This window comes from Leptodactylus fuscus, chromosome 8, assembly GCF_031893055.1.
Source record: "Leptodactylus fuscus isolate aLepFus1 chromosome 8, aLepFus1.hap2, whole genome shotgun sequence".
Lineage (NCBI taxonomy): Eukaryota > Metazoa > Chordata > Amphibia > Anura > Leptodactylidae > Leptodactylus > Leptodactylus fuscus.
Window position 1 is genome coordinate 2,137,815 of NC_134272.1, and position 17,366 is coordinate 2,155,180.

Sequence of the window (17,366 nt, forward strand, 5' to 3'; positions counted from 1 at the left end):
ATCTCTGTAGTGCGGGGACTCTCTGTAGTGCGGGGCCCTCTGTAGTGCGAGGACTCTCTGTAGTGCGGGGACTCTCTGTAGTGCGGGGCCCTCTGTAGTGCGGGGACTCTCTGTAGTGCGGGGATCTCTGTAGTGCGGGGACTCTCTGTAGTGCGGGGCCCTCTGTAGTGCGGGGACTCTCTGTAGTGCGGGGATCTCTGTAGTGCGGGGACTCTCTGTAGTGCGGGGCCCTCTGTAGTGCGAGGACTCTCTGTAGTGCGGGGCCCTCTGTAGTGCGGGGACTCTCTGTAGTGCGGGGATCTCTGTAGTGCGGGGACTCTCTGTAGTGCGGGGCCCTCTGTAGTGCGGGGACTCTCTGTAGTGCGGGGACTCTCTGTAGTGCGGGGCCCTCTGTAGTGCGAGGACTCTCTGTAGTGCGGGGACTCTCTGTAGTGCGAGGACTCTCTGTAGTGCGGGACTCTCTGTAGTGCGAGGACTCTCTGTAGTGCGGGGACTCTCTGTAGTGCGAGGACTCTCTGTAGTGCGAGGACTCTCTGTAGTGCGGGGACTCTCTGTAGTGCGGGGACTCTCTGTAGTGCGGGGACTCTCTGTAGTGCGGGGACTCTCTGTAGTGCGGGGCCCTCTGTAGTGCGGGGACTCTCTGTAGTGCGGGGACTCTCTGTAGTGCGAGGACTCTCTGTAGTGCGGGGACTCTCTGTAGTGCGGGGCCCTCTGTAGTGCGGGGACTCTCTGTAGTGCGGGGACTCTCTGTAGTGCGAGGACTCTCTGTAGTGCGAGGACTCTCTGTAGTGCGGGGACTCTCTGTAGTGCGGGGCCCTCTGTAGTGCGGGGACTCTCTGTAGTGCGGGGACTCTCTGTAGTGCGAGGACTCTCTGTAGTGCGAGGACTCTCTGTAGTGCGGGGACTCTCTGTAGTGCGGGGCCCTCTGTAGTGCGGGGACTCTCTGTAGTGCGGGGACTCTCTGTAGTGCGAGGACTCTCTGTAGTGCGAGGACTCTCTGTAGTGCGGGGACTCTCTGTAGTGCGGGGCCCTCTGTAGTGCGGGGACTCTCTGTAGTGCGGGGACTCTCTGTAGTGCGGGGACTCTCTGTAGTGCGGGGACTCTCTGTAGTGCGGGGATCTCTGTAGTGCGAGGACTCTCTGTAGTGCGGGGCTCTCTGTAGTGCGGGGACTCTCTGTAGTGTGGGGCCCTCTGTAGTGCGAGGACTCTCTGTAGTGCGAGGACTCTCTGTAGTGCGGGGACTCTCTGTAGTGCGGGGCCCTCTGTAGTGCGGGGACTCTCTGTAGTGCGGGGACTCTCTGTAGTGCGGGGACTCTCTGTAGTGCGGGGACTCTCTGTAGTGCGGGGCCCTCTGTAGTGCGGGGCCCTCTGTAGTGCGGGGACTCTCTGTAGTGCGAGGACTCTCTGTAGTGCGGGGCCCTCTGTAGTGCGGGGATCTCTGTAGTGCGGGGACTCTCTGTAGTGCGGGGACTCGCTGGCCGATGCCCTTGTTACCGATGACTCTGCTTTCGGGGCATTTGGCTTTTCCATTTCTTACTTTATGTTTTATTGTTTTCCTGACAATCTCAGTGACACGGATTCAACAGAAAAATGTTATTTAGTAAAGAACAGAATGAGAGAGTCAGCGGACAGACGTGAGGTTGTGGTCGGTCCTTTGTCACACTGTAATGTCTCATTGTCTCTTCATGTGTCCGCTGATTTGTACAGCGCTGCGGAATATGTTGTCGCTATAGAAATAAAGTTATTATTGTCCTGACAAGTCTCATCCTGGTAATGCCACAAATAAGGGAAGAAGTTACAGCCCCGATACTGTGTGGTGTTTGCTGCCATCCAGTGGTGGGGTTAGAGAAGTACAGGCTGATTATATACAAGGATTGGCCAATGTTAAAGGGATTGGCCGATATTAAAGGGATTCTCCACTTTCAGACCAATATTAAGAGACCAATGTTATTGTTTGTAGAATTCTCCGTCTACTTTCTGTATCAATTCCTCAGTTTTCTAGATCTCTGATTGTTTATTCATTCTGGTTACTGTCAGTGGATTAAAATGAGTCCGTGGTCATGTTATGTACAGTCTATGGTCATGTGATGTGTAGTCTATGGTCATGTGATGTACAGTCTGTGGTCATGTGATGTCCGGTCCGTGGTCATGTGATGTACGGTCCGTGGTCATGTGATGTACGGTCTGTGGTCACGACCATATAACATCATAGATCACTATTATACAAGGCGTTTCGTCTCCTGACTAGGTTTGGACCTTCTGCATTTCTGCTCTGCATTGTCGTGTGTGCATTGGGCCTTACTATACACGCAGCCTCGGTTCCGCCCCTGTACACACTCATGTAAAGTCCCTTCTGGCCATGACAAGATGGCAGTGTAATCCAGACTGAGCGCGGTGGAGAGGACGTCACACACAAGGTTTATCACATCACCAAACCAGACGACTCCTTTAGGACAGCAAAAAATGTAAAAAAAATATTTTATTGAAATTCTTGATGAACAATCTTGTGCTGCTGCTGCTGCAGAACCTCTTACTCATCCGATAACTCTATCAGAGTCATAACAAGAAGGCAACACAATATAAATGTGACCGCAGGAGACGCCACAATACGTACAAAAATACTTGAGAATATTCTGAAACATCGGGAGAAACTTCTGGGTAACAAACAGAGAACCTGCCGCTCCCCAAGACTGACCGGGAATGCTGGGAGATGTAGGATGGCCGCAGCTGGAGTCACTGAGAGATATATATATATATAGTGTGACAGGCGGAGTGCCGGAGGGTCGCCAGCTCTGCCCCAGTGTCCTCTACTAGGTGTGGCTGCTGCCCATGTGTGAGAGCTGGAGAGAGGCCGGGAGAGCTGGACATGTCTGCAGGAAAGCTGCTAGGAAGCCCCCGGTGTAGTGAGGGCCGGGGTAGTGAGGGCCGGTGTAGTGAGGGCCGGGGTAGTGAGGGCCGGTATAGGGAGGGCCGGGGTAGTGAGGGCCGGTGTAGTGAGGGCCGGTGTAGTGAGGGCCGGGGTAGTGAGGGCCGGTGTAGTGAGGGCCGGTGTAGTGAGGGACGGTGTAGTGAGGGCCGGGGTAGTGAGGGACAGGGTAGTGAGGGCCGGTGTAGTGAGGGCCGGGGTAGTGGGGGCCGGGGTAGTGGGGGCCGGGGTAGTGAGGGCCGGGGTAGTGAGGGCCGGTGTAGTGAGGGCCGGGGTAGTGAGGGCCGGTGTAGTGAGGGAGGGTGTAGTGGGGGCCGGGGTAGTGAGGGCCGGGGTAGTGAGGGCCGGTGTAGTGAGGGAGGGTGTAGTGGGGGCCGGTGTAGTGAGGGAGGGTGTAGTGGGGGCCGGGGTAGTGAGGGCCGGGGTAGTGAGGGCCGGTGTAGTGAGGGCCGGGGTAGTGAGGGCCGAGGTAGTGAGGGCCGGTGTAGTGAGGGCCGGTGTAGTGAGGGCCGGGGTAGTGGGGGCCGGGGTAGTGAGGGCCGGTGTAGTGAGGGCCGGGGTAGTGAGGGCCGGTATAGGGAGGGCCGGGGTAGTGAGGGCCGGTGTAGTGAGGGCCGGTGTAGTGAGGGCCGGGGTAGTGAGGGCCGGTGTAGTGAGGGCCGGTGTAGTGAGGGACGGTGTAGTGAGGGCCGGGGTAGTGAGGGACAGGGTAGTGAGGGCCGGTGTAGTGAGGGCCGGGGTAGTGGGGGCCGGGGTAGTGGGGGCCGGGGTAGTGAGGGCCGGGGTAGTGAGGGCCGGTGTAGTGAGGGCCGGGGTAGTGAGGGCCGGTGTAGTGAGGGAGGGTGTAGTGGGGGCCGGGGTAGTGAGGGCCGGGGTAGTGAGGGCCGGTGTAGTGAGGGAGGGTGTAGTGGGGGCCGGTGTAGTGAGGGAGGGTGTAGTGGGGGCCGGGGTAGTGAGGGCCGGGGTAGTGAGGGCCGGTGTAGTGAGGGCCGGGGTAGTGAGGGCCGAGGTAGTGAGGGCCGGTGTAGTGAGGGCCGGTGTAGTGAGGGCCGGGGTAGTGGGGGCCGGGGTAGTGAGGGCCGGTGTAGGGAGGGCCGGGGTAGTGAGGGCCGGGGTAGTGAGGGCCGGTGTAGTGAGGGACGGGGTAGTGAGGGCCGGTGTAGTGAGGGCCGGTGTAGTGAGGGCCGGGGTAGTGAGGGACGGTGTAGTGAGGGACGGTGTAGTGAGGGACGGTGTAGTGAGGGACGGTGTAGTGAGGGACGGGGTAGTGAGGGCTGGTGTAGTGAGGGACGGTGTAGTGAGGGACGGGGTAGTGAGGGCTGGTGTAGTGAGGGACGGTGTAGTGGGGGCCGGTGTAGTGAGGGCCGGTGTAGTGAGGGACGGTGTAGTGAGGGCCGGGGTAGTGAGGGCCGGTATAGGGAGGGCCGGGGTAGTGAGGGCCGGTGTAGTGAGGGCCGGTGTAGTGAGGGCCGGGGTAGTGAGGGCCGGTGTAGTGAGGGCCGGTGTAGTGAGGGACGGTGTAGTGAGGGCCGGGGTAGTGAGGGACAGGGTAGTGAGGGCCGGTGTAGTGAGGGCCGGGGTAGTGGGGGCCGGGGTAGTGGGGGCCGGGGTAGTGAGGGCCGGGGTAGTGAGGGCCAGGGTAGTGAGGGCCGGGGTAGTGAGGGCCGGGGTAGTGAGGGCCGGTGTAGTGAGGGCCGGTGTAGTGAGGGCCGGGGTAGTGAGGGCCGGTGTAGTGAGGGAGGGTGTAGTGGGGGCCGGGGTAGTGAGGGCCGGGGTAGTGAGGGCCGGTGTAGTGAGGGCCGGGGTAGTGAGGGCCGGGGTAGTGAGGGCCGGGGTAGTGAGGGCCGGTGTAGTGAGGGCCGGTGTAGTGAGGGCCGGGGTAGTGGGGGCCGGGGTAGTGAGGGCCGGTGTAGGGAGGGCCGGGGTAGTGAGGGCCGGGGTAGTGAGGGCCGGTGTAGTGAGGGACGGGGTAGTGAGGGCCGGTGTAGTGAGGGCCGGTGTAGTGAGGGCCGGGGTAGTGAGGGACGGTGTAGTGAGGGCCGGTGTAGTGAGGGACGGTGTAGTGAGGGACGGGGTAGTGAGGGCTGGTGTAGTGAGGGACGGTGTAGTGAGGGACGGGGTAGTGAGGGCTGGTGTAGTGAGGGACGGTGTAGTGGGGGCCGGTGTAGTGAGGGCCGGTGTAGTGAGGGACGGTGTAGTGGGGGCCGGGGTAGTGAGGGCCGGGGTAGTGAGGGCCGGGGTAGTGGGGGCCGGGGTAGTGAGGGCCGGTGTAGTGAGGGCCGGGGTAGTGAGGGCCGGGGTAGTGAGGGAGGGTGTAGTGAGGGACGGGGTAGTGAGGGACGGTGTAGTGGGGGCCGGTGTAGTGAGGGCCGGGATAGTGGGGGCCGGTGTAGTGAGGGCCGGGGTAGTGGGGGCCGGGGTAGTGAGGGCCGGGGTAGTGAGGGCCGGGGTAGTGGGGGCCGGGGTAGTGAGGGACGGGGTAGTGAGGGACGGTGTAGTGAGGGACGGTGTAGTGAGGGCCGGGGTAGTGAGGGCCGGGGTAGTGAGGGACGGTGTAGTGAGGGCCGGGGTAGTGAGGGCCGGGGTAGTGAGGGCCGGGGTAGTGAGGGACGGTGTAGTGAGGGCTGGGGTAGTGAGGGCCAGAGTGTGTTGTAGTGGTGGCCGGTGTGTGCTGTAGTGAGGGCCGGTGTAGTGAGGGCTGGTGTAGTGAGGGCCGGTGTAGTGAGGGACGGTGTAGTGAGGGCCGGTGTAGTGAGGGCCGGGGTAGTGAGGGCCGGGGTAGTGAGGGCCGGGGTAGTGAGGGACGGTGTAGTGAGGGACGGTGTAGTGAGGGACGGTGTAGTGAGGGACGGTGTAGTGAGGGCCGGGGTAGTGAGGGCCGGTGTAGTGAGGGCCAGAGTGTGTTGTAGTGGTGGCCGGTGTGTGCTGTAGTGAGGGCCGGTGTAGGGAGGGCCGCTGTAGTGGTGGCCGGTGTAGTGAGGGCCGGTGTAGTGAGGGCCGGTGTAGTGAGGGACGGTGTAGTGAGGGCCGGTGTAGTGAGGGCCGGGGTAGTGAGGGCCGGGGTAGTGAGGGACGGTGTAGTGAGGGCCGGTGTAGTGAGGGCCGGGGTAGTGAGGGCCGGGGTAGTGAGGGCCGGTGTAGTGAGGGACAGGGTAGTGAGGGCCGGGGTAGTGAGGGCCGGGGTAGTGAGGGCCGGGGTAGTGAGGGCCGGGGTAGTGAGGGCCGGGGTAGTGAGGGCCGGGGTAGTGAGGGCCGGGGTAGTGAGGGCCGGGGTAGTGAGGGACGGTGTAGTGAGGGACGGTGTAGTGAGGGCCGGGGTAGTGAGGGCCGGGGTAGTGAGGGCCGGGGTAGTGAGGGACGGTGTAGTGAGGGACGGTGTAGTGAGGGCCGGTGTAGTGAGGGACGGTGTAGTGAGGGACGGTGTAGTGAGGGACGGTGTAGTGAGGGCCGGGGTAGTGAGGGCCGGGGTAGTGAGGGACGGTGTAGTGAGGGACGGTGTAGTGAGGGCCGGGGTAGTGAGGGCCGGGGTAGTGAGGGACGGTGTAGTGAGGGACGGTGTAGTGAGGGACGGTGTAGTGAGGGCCGGTGTAGTGAGGGACGGTGTAGTGAGGGCCGGTGTAGTGAGGGACGGTGTAGTGAGGGCCGGTGTAGTGAGGGCCGGGGTAGTGAGGGCCGGGGTAGTGAGGGACGGTGTAGTGAGGGCCGGTGTAGTGAGGGCCGGGGTAGTGAGGGCCGGGGTAGTGAGGGCCGGTGTAGTGAGGGACAGGGTAGTGAGGGCCGGGGTAGTGAGGGCCGGGGTAGTGAGGGCCGGGGTAGTGAGGGCCGGGGTAGTGAGGGCCGGGGTAGTGAGGGCCGGGGTAGTGAGGGCCGGGGTAGTGAGGGCCGGGGTAGTGAGGGACGGTGTAGTGAGGGACGGTGTAGTGAGGGCCGGGGTAGTGAGGGCCGGGGTAGTGAGGGCCGGGGTAGTGAGGGACGGTGTAGTGAGGGACGGTGTAGTGAGGGCCGGTGTAGTGAGGGACGGTGTAGTGAGGGACGGTGTAGTGAGGGACGGTGTAGTGAGGGCCGGGGTAGTGAGGGCCGGGGTAGTGAGGGACGGTGTAGTGAGGGACGGTGTAGTGAGGGCCGGGGTAGTGAGGGCCGGGGTAGTGAGGGACGGTGTAGTGAGGGACGGTGTAGTGAGGGACGGTGTAGTGAGGGCCGGTGTAGTGAGGGACGGTGTAGTGAGGGCCGGTGTAGTGAGGGACGGTGTAGTGAGGGCCGGTGTAGTGAGGGACGGTGTAGTGAGGGCCGGTGTAGTGAGGGCCGGGGTAGTGAGGGAAGTGACCAAGAAAGTGCGAAGATCAAGAGTATTAATAAGTGTGCCCCAATATATGGAGGCTGAGGCCTCGCATCTATATATTCTATAGGGTAATGGTCACCATGTCTCTTGTAAGGTCGGGCGGTGGTTTATCTGCAGTGCAGGGTATATAGGTCTCTATACAGCTATATATTCTATAGGGTAATGGTCACCATGTCTCTTGTAAGGTCGGGCGGTGGTGTATCTGCAGTGCAGGGTATATAGGTCTCTATACAGCTATATATTCTATAGGGTAATGGTCACCATGTCTCTTGTAAGGTCGGGCGGTGGTGTATCTGCAGTGCAGGGTATATATGTCTCTATACAGCTATATATTCTATAGGGTAATGGTCACCATGTCTCTTGTAAGGTCGGGCGGTGGTTTATCTGCAGTGCAGGGTATATAGGTCTCTATACAGCTATATATTCTATAGGGTAATGGTCACCATGTCTCTTGTAAGGTCGGGCGGTGGTTTATCTGCAGTGCAGGGTATATATGTCTCTATACAGCTATATATTCTATAGGGTAATGGTCACCATGTCTCTTGTAAGGTCGGGCGGTGGTTTATCTGCAGTGCAGGGTATATAGGTCTCTATACAGCTATATATTCTATAGGAGTAATGGCAGGAAGAAACAAATAAATAAAGCAAATACAATAATGAGGAATTTTTTACATTGCGAGGTCTTTTGTGTTCCGGGTCTGGTTTTTATGTAGAAATCCACTGAGTCAGCAAAGGAGAACTTCTTTGGGTTATATCCAAGCTCTTTCCGAGCCTTATCTATTCGGAACGTGTGCTCCACTGCGATCTTCATTACCTGGGAGAGAAGGAGTGACAGGAGAGGATTAGATAACAGATCAGAGGGGCTCACATGTATCAGACAGAAACTGTTTCTTCTCTAAGTTCTCCACTAATACTTGTTAAGGTCCAGATAAATGTAAGACTTTTCATTGATGGCAGGTGTGAACACTCCAGTGGTGGCCATCATCTGATCGGCATTGACGTTGGGTGTGAACACTCCAATGGTGGCCATCATCTGATCGGCAGTGACGTTGGGTGCGGACACTCCAGTGGTGGCCATCATCTGATCGGCATTGACGTTGGGTGCGGACACTCCAGTGGTGGCCATCATCTGATCGGCATTGATGTTGGGTGCGGACACTCCAGTGGTGGCCATCATCTGATCGGCAGTGACGTTGGGTGCGGACACTCCAGTGGTGGCCATCATCTGATCGGCAGTGACGTTGGGTGCGGACACTCCAGTGGTGGCCATCATCTGATCGGCAGTGACGTTGGGTGCGGACACTCCAGTGGTGGCCATCATCTGATCGGCAGTGACGTTGGGTGCGGACACTCCAGTGGTGGCCATCATCTGATCGGCAGTGACGTTGGGTCTGTCATCTGATTGCTGCCTCCAGGTGATAACACTCCAGTGGTGGCCATCATCTGATCTGGTGACGCGGCTGGGTGCGGACTCTCCAGTGGGCGCTGTCACCCTGTAGTAAGTGGGCCGTAACACTGACATACAACACACCGAGACTCCGCAGAGTTACCGCCACTTGTATTCAGCTGGACCATTAGATTTTCGTCTACTGACCTGGACAATCGGATCTGTTATTGCCACAAACATTCTGTCCTGGCTGCCGGTTATGCTGCACCTTGTTATCCGCCTGCCAGTGTTTAATATCATCCCCTGTTTTGGCCGATCATCGCCCGACTTCCACAAGCTCACTATTTCTTTAACCCTTAATGTTGATGGGATTATTGTTTGTCTCATGCACCAGACGCCTGACATCGAGTATCTTTGGCCGCCTCCAGTCTGGTGGGTTATAGCTCCAGGAGGTGAATCGCGGCCTCTTCCTCCCCCATTCAGTATACAGAGATAAGTCTTGTGATTCCGCCGCTACAAATCAGATATTACGCTTTACAGTAACAGCTTTTCGGCAGCTCTTCCTTCTCTGCAATGTGTGATTGAGATTATTCAGAGTATATAGATATATCACTCACTTTACGGTTGCTGTAAAGCGCTGCCTTGCCGCACTGCGGGGCCTTCGTATTAGAGAGTTTTTCCTCCGTGTCAAACAATTACAACAAAAGCACAAAAGTAACTTTTAGCATTTTTGATCCCTGTAAGTGTTTTGGGGTTACCGGAATATTCTAGAAGGTACGGCCGTATCTAATCTTACCTCATGTCTGGTCAGCAGCGGGTCTAAGGAGACAAACGGCCTCAGGAAGAGATGCAAATATTCCAGAATGAAAGCTATAGAGAGAACAGAAGACAATGGTGAGAGGTGACTGACACATAGCGCACACGTCGGCCATATTGTAATCACCATATTATACACCGGCCTGGTTGAGAATCAGATTGTAATAGTAAACCAAGAGCTCGCAGCCACGGCCTACACATCTATGAGCCACGGGGGAGGATGGAAGGAGACGTAGAGATTAGATCTATATAGTGACCATTCCCTTTAACGAGAGTGTTTAAGTCAAACCCAATGTGTCAGGACTCCTCCATGGTGTATACCGACCTGCAGCGTAGACCAGAGGGCTGGGGATGGTTAGCCAGGGGTCCGGGAAACCGAGGAGCTCAAACTAAAATACAAAAACACATCGGCACAGCGTGAGTAGTCACTACGGAGAAGACGATCGATCTCGCCAGACGGTTTACGACAGTTCGGGGAGAGATTTTCTCTTTCCATAATGGAACACATGATTAAGAGACAGAAGAGTCACCAATACTAGTGGTGGGGCCGGGCACCCCTCAGGTCCAGGGGGCTCCATCTGTATCCGGGTGCAGCCGCCGCCTCACCAATGAATCTCCCCCATCCCCCCATTCTTACTAGAGGGAGCTCAGTGCCTTCCCTATTCGGGGTCGCAGCTTTTTTGGGGTGATTTCATGGTTGTTATGATTGGGGTCAGACTGGATTCCTGCACAATCTTGGGGCAGAATCAGAAAATCTGATTGAAAACAATGGGAGGCTGAAAAAAAACCTGGGAAAATGCAAAGGGTTAAAAAATAAAAAAAATACCGCCTTGGAAACCGAGCAGATTTCCGTTTATTTTTTAGTTTCTCTTATTAGGGGTTGTCCGTCTCCAAATCAAATTTTCATACTGATGACCTGACAGATTATTTGTTCCAGCACCCTCGGGGTGGATGACGGCACATGGAGCATCGCTGCTACTTCAGTAATAGGATTGGGCCGGGGTTCACAAGAACCCTCACTGTGCACGGAGCGAGGCCGCTGCGCTGCCGCTATTACTTGTATAGGAGCGATGCTACACGGGCCGCCCTTCTGACACCTGCAGGCTGCTAGGACAGATAATCTGTGCGGGGTCCAGTTGTCGGACCCCGATACATCCCATACTGATGTCCTGTCCTGCAGATAAATCATCAGTATGGAATTAAATTTGAGGTTGGAAAACCCCTTTAAACTCCATGATAAAGCTCCCCCTAGTGGTGGCCGCAGCCAGACAGAACGTTATATTTTATCCCTGCAGTTTCTGCGATTTTGTACCTTTTATAGAAATATGCAATGAAATTATTTGGCGCAGAATCTCGGCTATAGATGTAGATTTCAGGAACGGAACAAAGTGCTGGCGTTCCCTTATTCTAGCAGATTCCAGACATTGTTACTTACCATCGGATGGAGGAACCAGTCCTGAAAGCTGACGTGCTCCCCGTCATGGATGAAATAGGCTTTTCCATTCTGAAACGGTGACAGTAAAGTAAAGCCGCAACGTTACCATTATGTATCTAACGTATATCTCTTACTGATATATCTCTCTTACTTGTATAGCGCCACCATATTCTGCGGCGCAGTACAGATATCGCCATCATTCTACACCCTCACATGAACTTACCGCTATATACCCCTTAGTGGCAGTCAGAGCCTCGGCCGCCTGTATATGAGCCTCCACCAGGTTGCAGATATGGATCCAGTTCATCTTGGTGCGATCGTTCCAAAACTTGAAACATAATAATCTCTTCTCTGCATTTGCCTGAAATAAGATAAAAAGAAGATGAATAAATAAATGTGTTCTGTGTGTCCGAGGCTGCGGTGTGGGCTCGGCCTCCTAACCAGATTGGCTTTGGGCTACTCCTGGGGCCTTTGGACTCTGCTGCGGGGACCACCAGGCAGTTACCTCTAGGAGGGCTCCGGTGTAGCTGACCCGGGCAGACTGAGACGTGACGATGTATGGAACATGAGGTACAGGCCTAGGTCAGGGCTGGTAGGAATCATGTGCAGTGTCAGAGGTCAGGCAATAGGTTCAAAGGTCAGACCCAGGCATAGATATGGGGCAGAAGAGACATGGTCAGGCAGCAAAGTAATGGATCAGCACATAATATAACACCTTGACAGGACACTAACAAACTAGGGACCTTTGCTGAGTGTAAGGCAAAATATACAGACAGGGACAGGCGGGGACTGGTTGGGGCAGAGATGTTGGTTTGTGGATGTGCGCACCCTACAGGCAGAAAAAGCAGGGGTAGCAGAAAGGGAACAAGTAATATGGCAGCAGGGAGGAAGATACAGAACATGGCCAGATATCTAGGCAAGCAGGGAGGAAGATACAGAACATGGCCAGATATCTAGGCAAGCCAGCAACTGTGACCGACCACAGGGACAGGACTGCGGCAGCCAGAAACCTCCAGTGTTACAAGCAGATCCTTCACTGCAGTGAGACAAGCTGAATATCCACTGACACCACCAAGACCATACAGACCTCTCACCCACGGTCACTCGTCTTCAGTCCAGCACATGGTGCTTATTGCCATGGACCTTACATTACTCCTATGCACTGACCTCGCAGCACACGTCCCACACATCCCATACTGTATATGACTTACCACCAGTCTTGGCAAATGTCTCTTTTCATCTGGTCCATAGATTCCCGGCGGCCGCAGCACACATGTGAGGAGTTGGCCACCTCCTTGAAGAACACAGAGAATGGACTGAATCAGCAAAGCTCCTGGTATGTAAGTAAAGCTTCAGGCCAAAAGATGAGCAAGTACAAAGTCGCAGGAAGGTTTCTCTTCTATAAGTGACTTCTATCACCTTAATTATACACCCCAATATCTGACACCACACAGACAGACACAATATATGGTGTAAAGGTCCTCTAAGCAATGAGCTGGTTGGTTTAGGGTCCAGATATCTCCAGTCTATAGGCAGATCTGCAGGATTTGCTCAGAGATTTGGGGAGGTCAGAGGTCGCCCTATTAGAGGTGACTTCTTAGTATAATCTCCTGTTTGGTTGTGCCGGTGGTTTATTACTTGCCGGGATATCAGGTGAAGCGAGATCTTAGCCGGCTATATTTAGCCCGGCCTCACCTGTGCGCCCGGCGTCATGTTGCACTTTACATTAATTTGTTGTACACGGCCATTTCTAACCTTATCGCTGCGCTGAGCCGCCTAAGTGCTGAAGTGACTCCGCGGCTATGGAAATGTCTGGGCTCGGTCATGAATTATTCCAGCTCGCTGTATCAGGTGACGGCTACAAGGTCTGAGGCTGCGAAACCATTAGGAGCAGCGCTGCAGACGGCAGGAATCGCCACTTATAATCTCACTCTCCAGAAATGGAGGTGACAGGTATGTCCGGGGTCAGCCGAGGGATCACAAAGGGGCCCCAAACAAGTGGAGTGAGGGTTAGACACCTGACCGCAGATAGAACGGAGCTCCTTGGGGGTCGGAGGATGCCGCGACCTCAGGGGTTGGCTCTGCTCTATAAGACTCTTCTTCATCACTGATATTAGTGAAATCTGTCCCTCTAGCGCCACCTACTGGAGCAGGGCCCAACCCTTTATGACCACTCTTAATGTCTATTACTGTCATTAGGGAGGGGCTCCGGACACAGAGGCTGTAAAGTGTCTCCCTAAATGCTGTTAACAGCATCATTGGTGACAGGTACTTGGTTCTGTTTGGACTTACAGTACAGACACTTTACCTTTAAGCGTTGACCCATTAGCTGCCAGGATCATTTGATCAGCAATCGCCTTGGTCTTGGAATAATGGTCCAATTGCTGTAAAATGAAGAAGATGCAAAATAAGAAACCCGAGTGCTAGATGTGATATAGACGTCTTATATAAGTATGACATGTTGGCTGACATCTAGGTCTCCATATGCAGCAGGTTTGCTTTAGCTGAGTGTGCATGTGTGCTGAATATTTAGAGGTTACACCACTGCCATAGAGCGCGGGTTGGGGGTTTATTTCGCCTGAGAAGAAAAGGTTTGGGTATATATAATTCAACATTCCCCAAGATCCTGGACTCCTCCATCCACACAGGACTCATGGTGGCATCACCTTCTCTGCTCCAGACAATGACTCTTCCAGATGTCACAAACAGTCTATAGGGGGCGCCATCAGAGAAAATCCCTGTACCCCGCTCCTCTGTGGTGCAATCCCTGCACTATCTGCAGAATGTCAGTCAGTCTGTCTGTAATCTCAGTTTTGCTGCTGTTGCTTTAAGGCTACCGAGCCAAGCTGTGAAGTGTCTGTAGTCTTCAGGCGTCTCCTGAGCGGACATATTTATTCCCTCTTCCTCCTCATCCAGGTGCCGGCTATTTGGTTGTACCTAGTGAGGCTTCCATAACCCGATTGTTTGTGCTGGACTGATCTATATTGAATTTGGCTTGTTAACTAGAAATCCGCTGGTCTTCTGACTTTGTCTTTAAGGTTACCTTTTGGCCTGACCTTTGTCTTGTCACTAGAAATCCACTTGTCTTCTGATTTTGGCTCGGATATTACATCTTGGATTGACTTTTGGCTTGGATATTGACTCTCCTGATCCATCCTCCTGGTGTTGATTTACCTTGTAAGCTTATCGTGGGTTCTGGTTTGTCTTTAGATTGTGGAGTGTTTATTTCTTATACCAATTTAGGTACCTGGATATATCTGCCACCTCTATGTAAGCTTTAAACACCTTGTTCTACTGCTCTCTGTTGTCAGCCAGGTCCTGCAATGTTTGCTCTACCATAACACTGTCCTTGATGTTTTTCCTGGAGAGAAGCGTCTTCTGGAGGAATGATTGTCTGGAGAATAAGAGGTGAGGCCACCATGATTGTGGTGTCATGTCATGTCAAGCCTCCTGAGATCATCCATAGATGGGGCTTCTTAGAATTCTGCCGAAGAACAAGGCCAGGAATAAAGAATGGGATCTGAACATCTTCCAAGAGCAACGTCTCCCAACGATACAGGCACGATTTGGCAATGAACACTTTCTCCACCATGATGGTGACCAAGCCACAAGGCAAAAGTGAGAAGAAAATATTGAAATTGTATGTCCACGGCCGGAGATTTCCCAGATCTCAATCCCATGGACAACCTGGGCTCAATCCTCAAAAAGTGGACGAACAAACAAAACCACAAATAGACAAATGGCCAGAAGTCACGGCTCTCGGAGATCGCCATTCATTGGATTCTGCTCAGTCTAGAGAATGTCTTGAACCCATTAAAGATACTTGAATCTCAATCTTGTTAGAGCCAAATACATGGAGAAGTCGGCCATTGAGGCAGATATGTAATAATATGATACATGTAATAAGCCGCGGTCTCTGAGACATGGACAGAAAACGTCTCCACATTGTATTCTCTCCTAATATGTAAATCTCACCTTGTCCAGGGGGTAATAGGTTGTTGTCTCCTCATCACCTTCCTCTATGTAGTTGCCGCCAAATACCACATTGACCGTGCTTGTATATATCAGTCTGGGGATGTTTCTGTGTATACAAACTGTAAGGAAAGAAGAAGAGAAGAAGATTCTAGATACAGAGATAGTAATAGGACATGTATAGTGAGTCAATCACACAGGAGTAGATAGAGGAGATGGCCGACTGGGGTGGCAATAGGAGGACGGGGGAGAATGGGGGGTGGGGGTTCACAGGTCAGGGGGAGAGGGGAGGAGAGGACAGGAGGGGAGAGGGGGGGACAGGGGTCAGCACAAGGGGGGGGGGGACAGCTATGCAATAATTTATTCCATCTGAGAGCCATCATACCAAATTCAGGGCTGTGGGGTACACTGTGACACCCTTGTGTTGAGCACCAGGACCCTCTTTCCCATGATCACGGTGGAATAGTAACTTACCGTCTATGACCACTTGTGTCCCCCCAATATTAATGGATTCAATTTGTCTCTTCTGCAGCTGAAACACATAAAATGTTCATCAGAAAAGCTTTCTATAATGGATGAAGCCGAAATAACTTCTTTATATTTTATGTCACAATTGTTAGTTCACAGAATATACTGGGGGCATTCACTAAATAAGTGTGGCACAAACGTGGCACCGAGAAAATTCTGCAACAACTTCCACAATTGTGCCCTTTACTTCTGTCTGTAGAGCCGCGAGTCCAGATGTCAGGCCGAATACTATAACTAGATTTCTCTGCAGCCCCCCCTTATATGAGCGTATGCTGACAAGTTCTGATCTTCTAACAGGGTATGGGGACATGTCTGCCAGAATAGAGGAAAAGATTTATAATACTTGGCATGGAAGACATCAAAAGAATTGTGAGAGAGGTTTACGGGCCCTCTCCCTCCACGGGCCCCCTCCCTCCACGGCCCCCTCCCTCCACGGCCCCCCTCCCTCCACAGCCCCCTCTCCCTCCACGGGCCCCCTCTCCCTCCACGGCCCCCTCCCTCCACGGGCCCCCTCCCTCCACAGCCCCCTCTCCCTCCACGGCCCCCTCCCTCCACGGGCCCCCTCCCTCCACGGCCCCCCTCCCTCCACAGGTCCCCTCCCTCCACAGCCCCCTCTCCCTCCACGGCCCCCTCCCTCCACGGGCCCCATAGCCATTGTCTATCATCTCTATATAGGTGACAACCAGTGTCCTGATAGGAGACCCAGCCACAAGACCTCCATAGCAGTCACAGTCTAAGTCTCCATGTAGATGTGGCCGCCATTACCGACCCCACAATGTGCACATATAGAATACAATAAATCCCTGGTGACATCACAAGCTTGACTGTAAAAATGCTGATGTAGAAAAATAAGTTTCACCTACTTGCTGATATCCTGACATTCCAAAGGAAGCCGCATGGAAGACACAATCGACTCCTTCACAAGCGTCAGCCAGTGAATGGTAATCCCGGATGTCGCCCTGAAATACAAAGCATACCTTGTGCCTGTAGCCGTCCAGTCTATGTCAGCGGAGGTCACACCGTAAGGTTACAAAGGGATTTACCTGGATAAAGGTCGCCCGTCTCGGCACGTCCCAGTCCGGCTTGTGAATATCAAATAATATAACATTATAGCCCAACTTAGTAAGAGCCAGTCCCAGGTTGTGTCCCAAGTAGCCGGCGCCCCCAGTGACCAGCACTTTAGTGATCTCCCAGGTGCCGGGGTGCGCGCTGGGCATACAGGACGCCCTGCTCTGATGGGGCACCACGCCGTTGGTCCGGACAGCTCTTAGGGGGAAAGAATTTCGGAGACATTCTGCACACATTTCTTCCTTCTCGATCCGGTGTCTCAGGTCTTCGAGTTCACAGACAGACTTGGTTTCCCTCATGATAAGATATATTAGCCAGAGGTAAGACGTTAAACCTGAGGGGAAAAATTATACAAAAGAAATGATTTGGATTAAGAATTTTTACACAATTTCCAGTTTTGTAATTAATAATATTTAGGTCTTAAGGAAACAGCTCTGGATCTGACGTGTCCTGAGGGATCAGCAGGATGAAGTTACTCCAGGACTGAGGAAGACTTGTAACACAATCCCAAGACATTGAGTAAACCCGGCAGCCTCAGCCTGAACATGTCCAGATTTACAGTGGACATGTATTACCGATCTACAGACTATGTCTGATCCTTGGGGGGTCCCAGCGATCACTAGAATGAGCCCCTGGTGGTGCGGTGAGGAGTTTGTCAGGTGCGCTGGTCACATCAGAGTCTATGAGACTGACTTACGTATTCCCAGGGGTCGTCTCCTCGAGCGCTGGACCCAAGAACTAACCAGCAGAGAGATCAGAAGCACAACTGGACCTGCAATGTGATTCAGCAGGAGCAAAACTAGGACAAACCTCCGGCCACTTCACACAGTAATTAAATCCCTAGATAACGAGTCAAAATAAACTAAAAACGACATGTGTCCACACCCAGGGATGA

The 17,366-nt window shown here is 54.0% G+C and overlaps 1 protein-coding gene across 1 annotated transcript; it reads right to left on the reverse strand.

The window, feature by feature from the left end:
• Positions 1-7,872: 7,872 nt before the first annotated feature.
• On the reverse strand, positions 7,873-16,770 carry SDR42E2 (short chain dehydrogenase/reductase family 42E, member 2). Its single transcript, XM_075284383.1, has 11 exons — positions 16,447-16,770; positions 16,267-16,362; positions 15,350-15,407; positions 14,879-14,997; positions 13,212-13,287; positions 12,115-12,197; positions 11,127-11,264; positions 10,904-10,972; positions 9,794-9,857; positions 9,449-9,522; positions 7,873-8,079 (listed from the first exon to the last, which is right to left on the reverse strand). Exons 1-11 carry the CDS (start codon positions 16,768-16,770, stop codon positions 7,873-7,875), a joined length of 1,308 nt encoding a protein of 435 aa, XP_075140484.1.
• Between the last annotated feature and the right edge of the window lie 596 nt (positions 16,771-17,366).

Coding starts and splice junctions, on each gene's coding strand:
- SDR42E2 (XM_075284383.1), bottom strand. CDS start 16,770: ATGAGGGAAACCAAGTCTGTCTGTGAACTCGAAGACCTGAGACACCGG. Junction 11,265..12,114: donor GACATTTGCCAAGACTGGTG/GTAAGTCATATA, acceptor ATCTTATTTCAG/GCAAATGCAGAGAAGAGATT. Junction 9,858..10,903: donor ACTGGTTCCTCCATCCGATG/GTAAGTAACAAT, acceptor TTTGTATTTTAG/TTTGAGCTCCTCGGTTTCCC.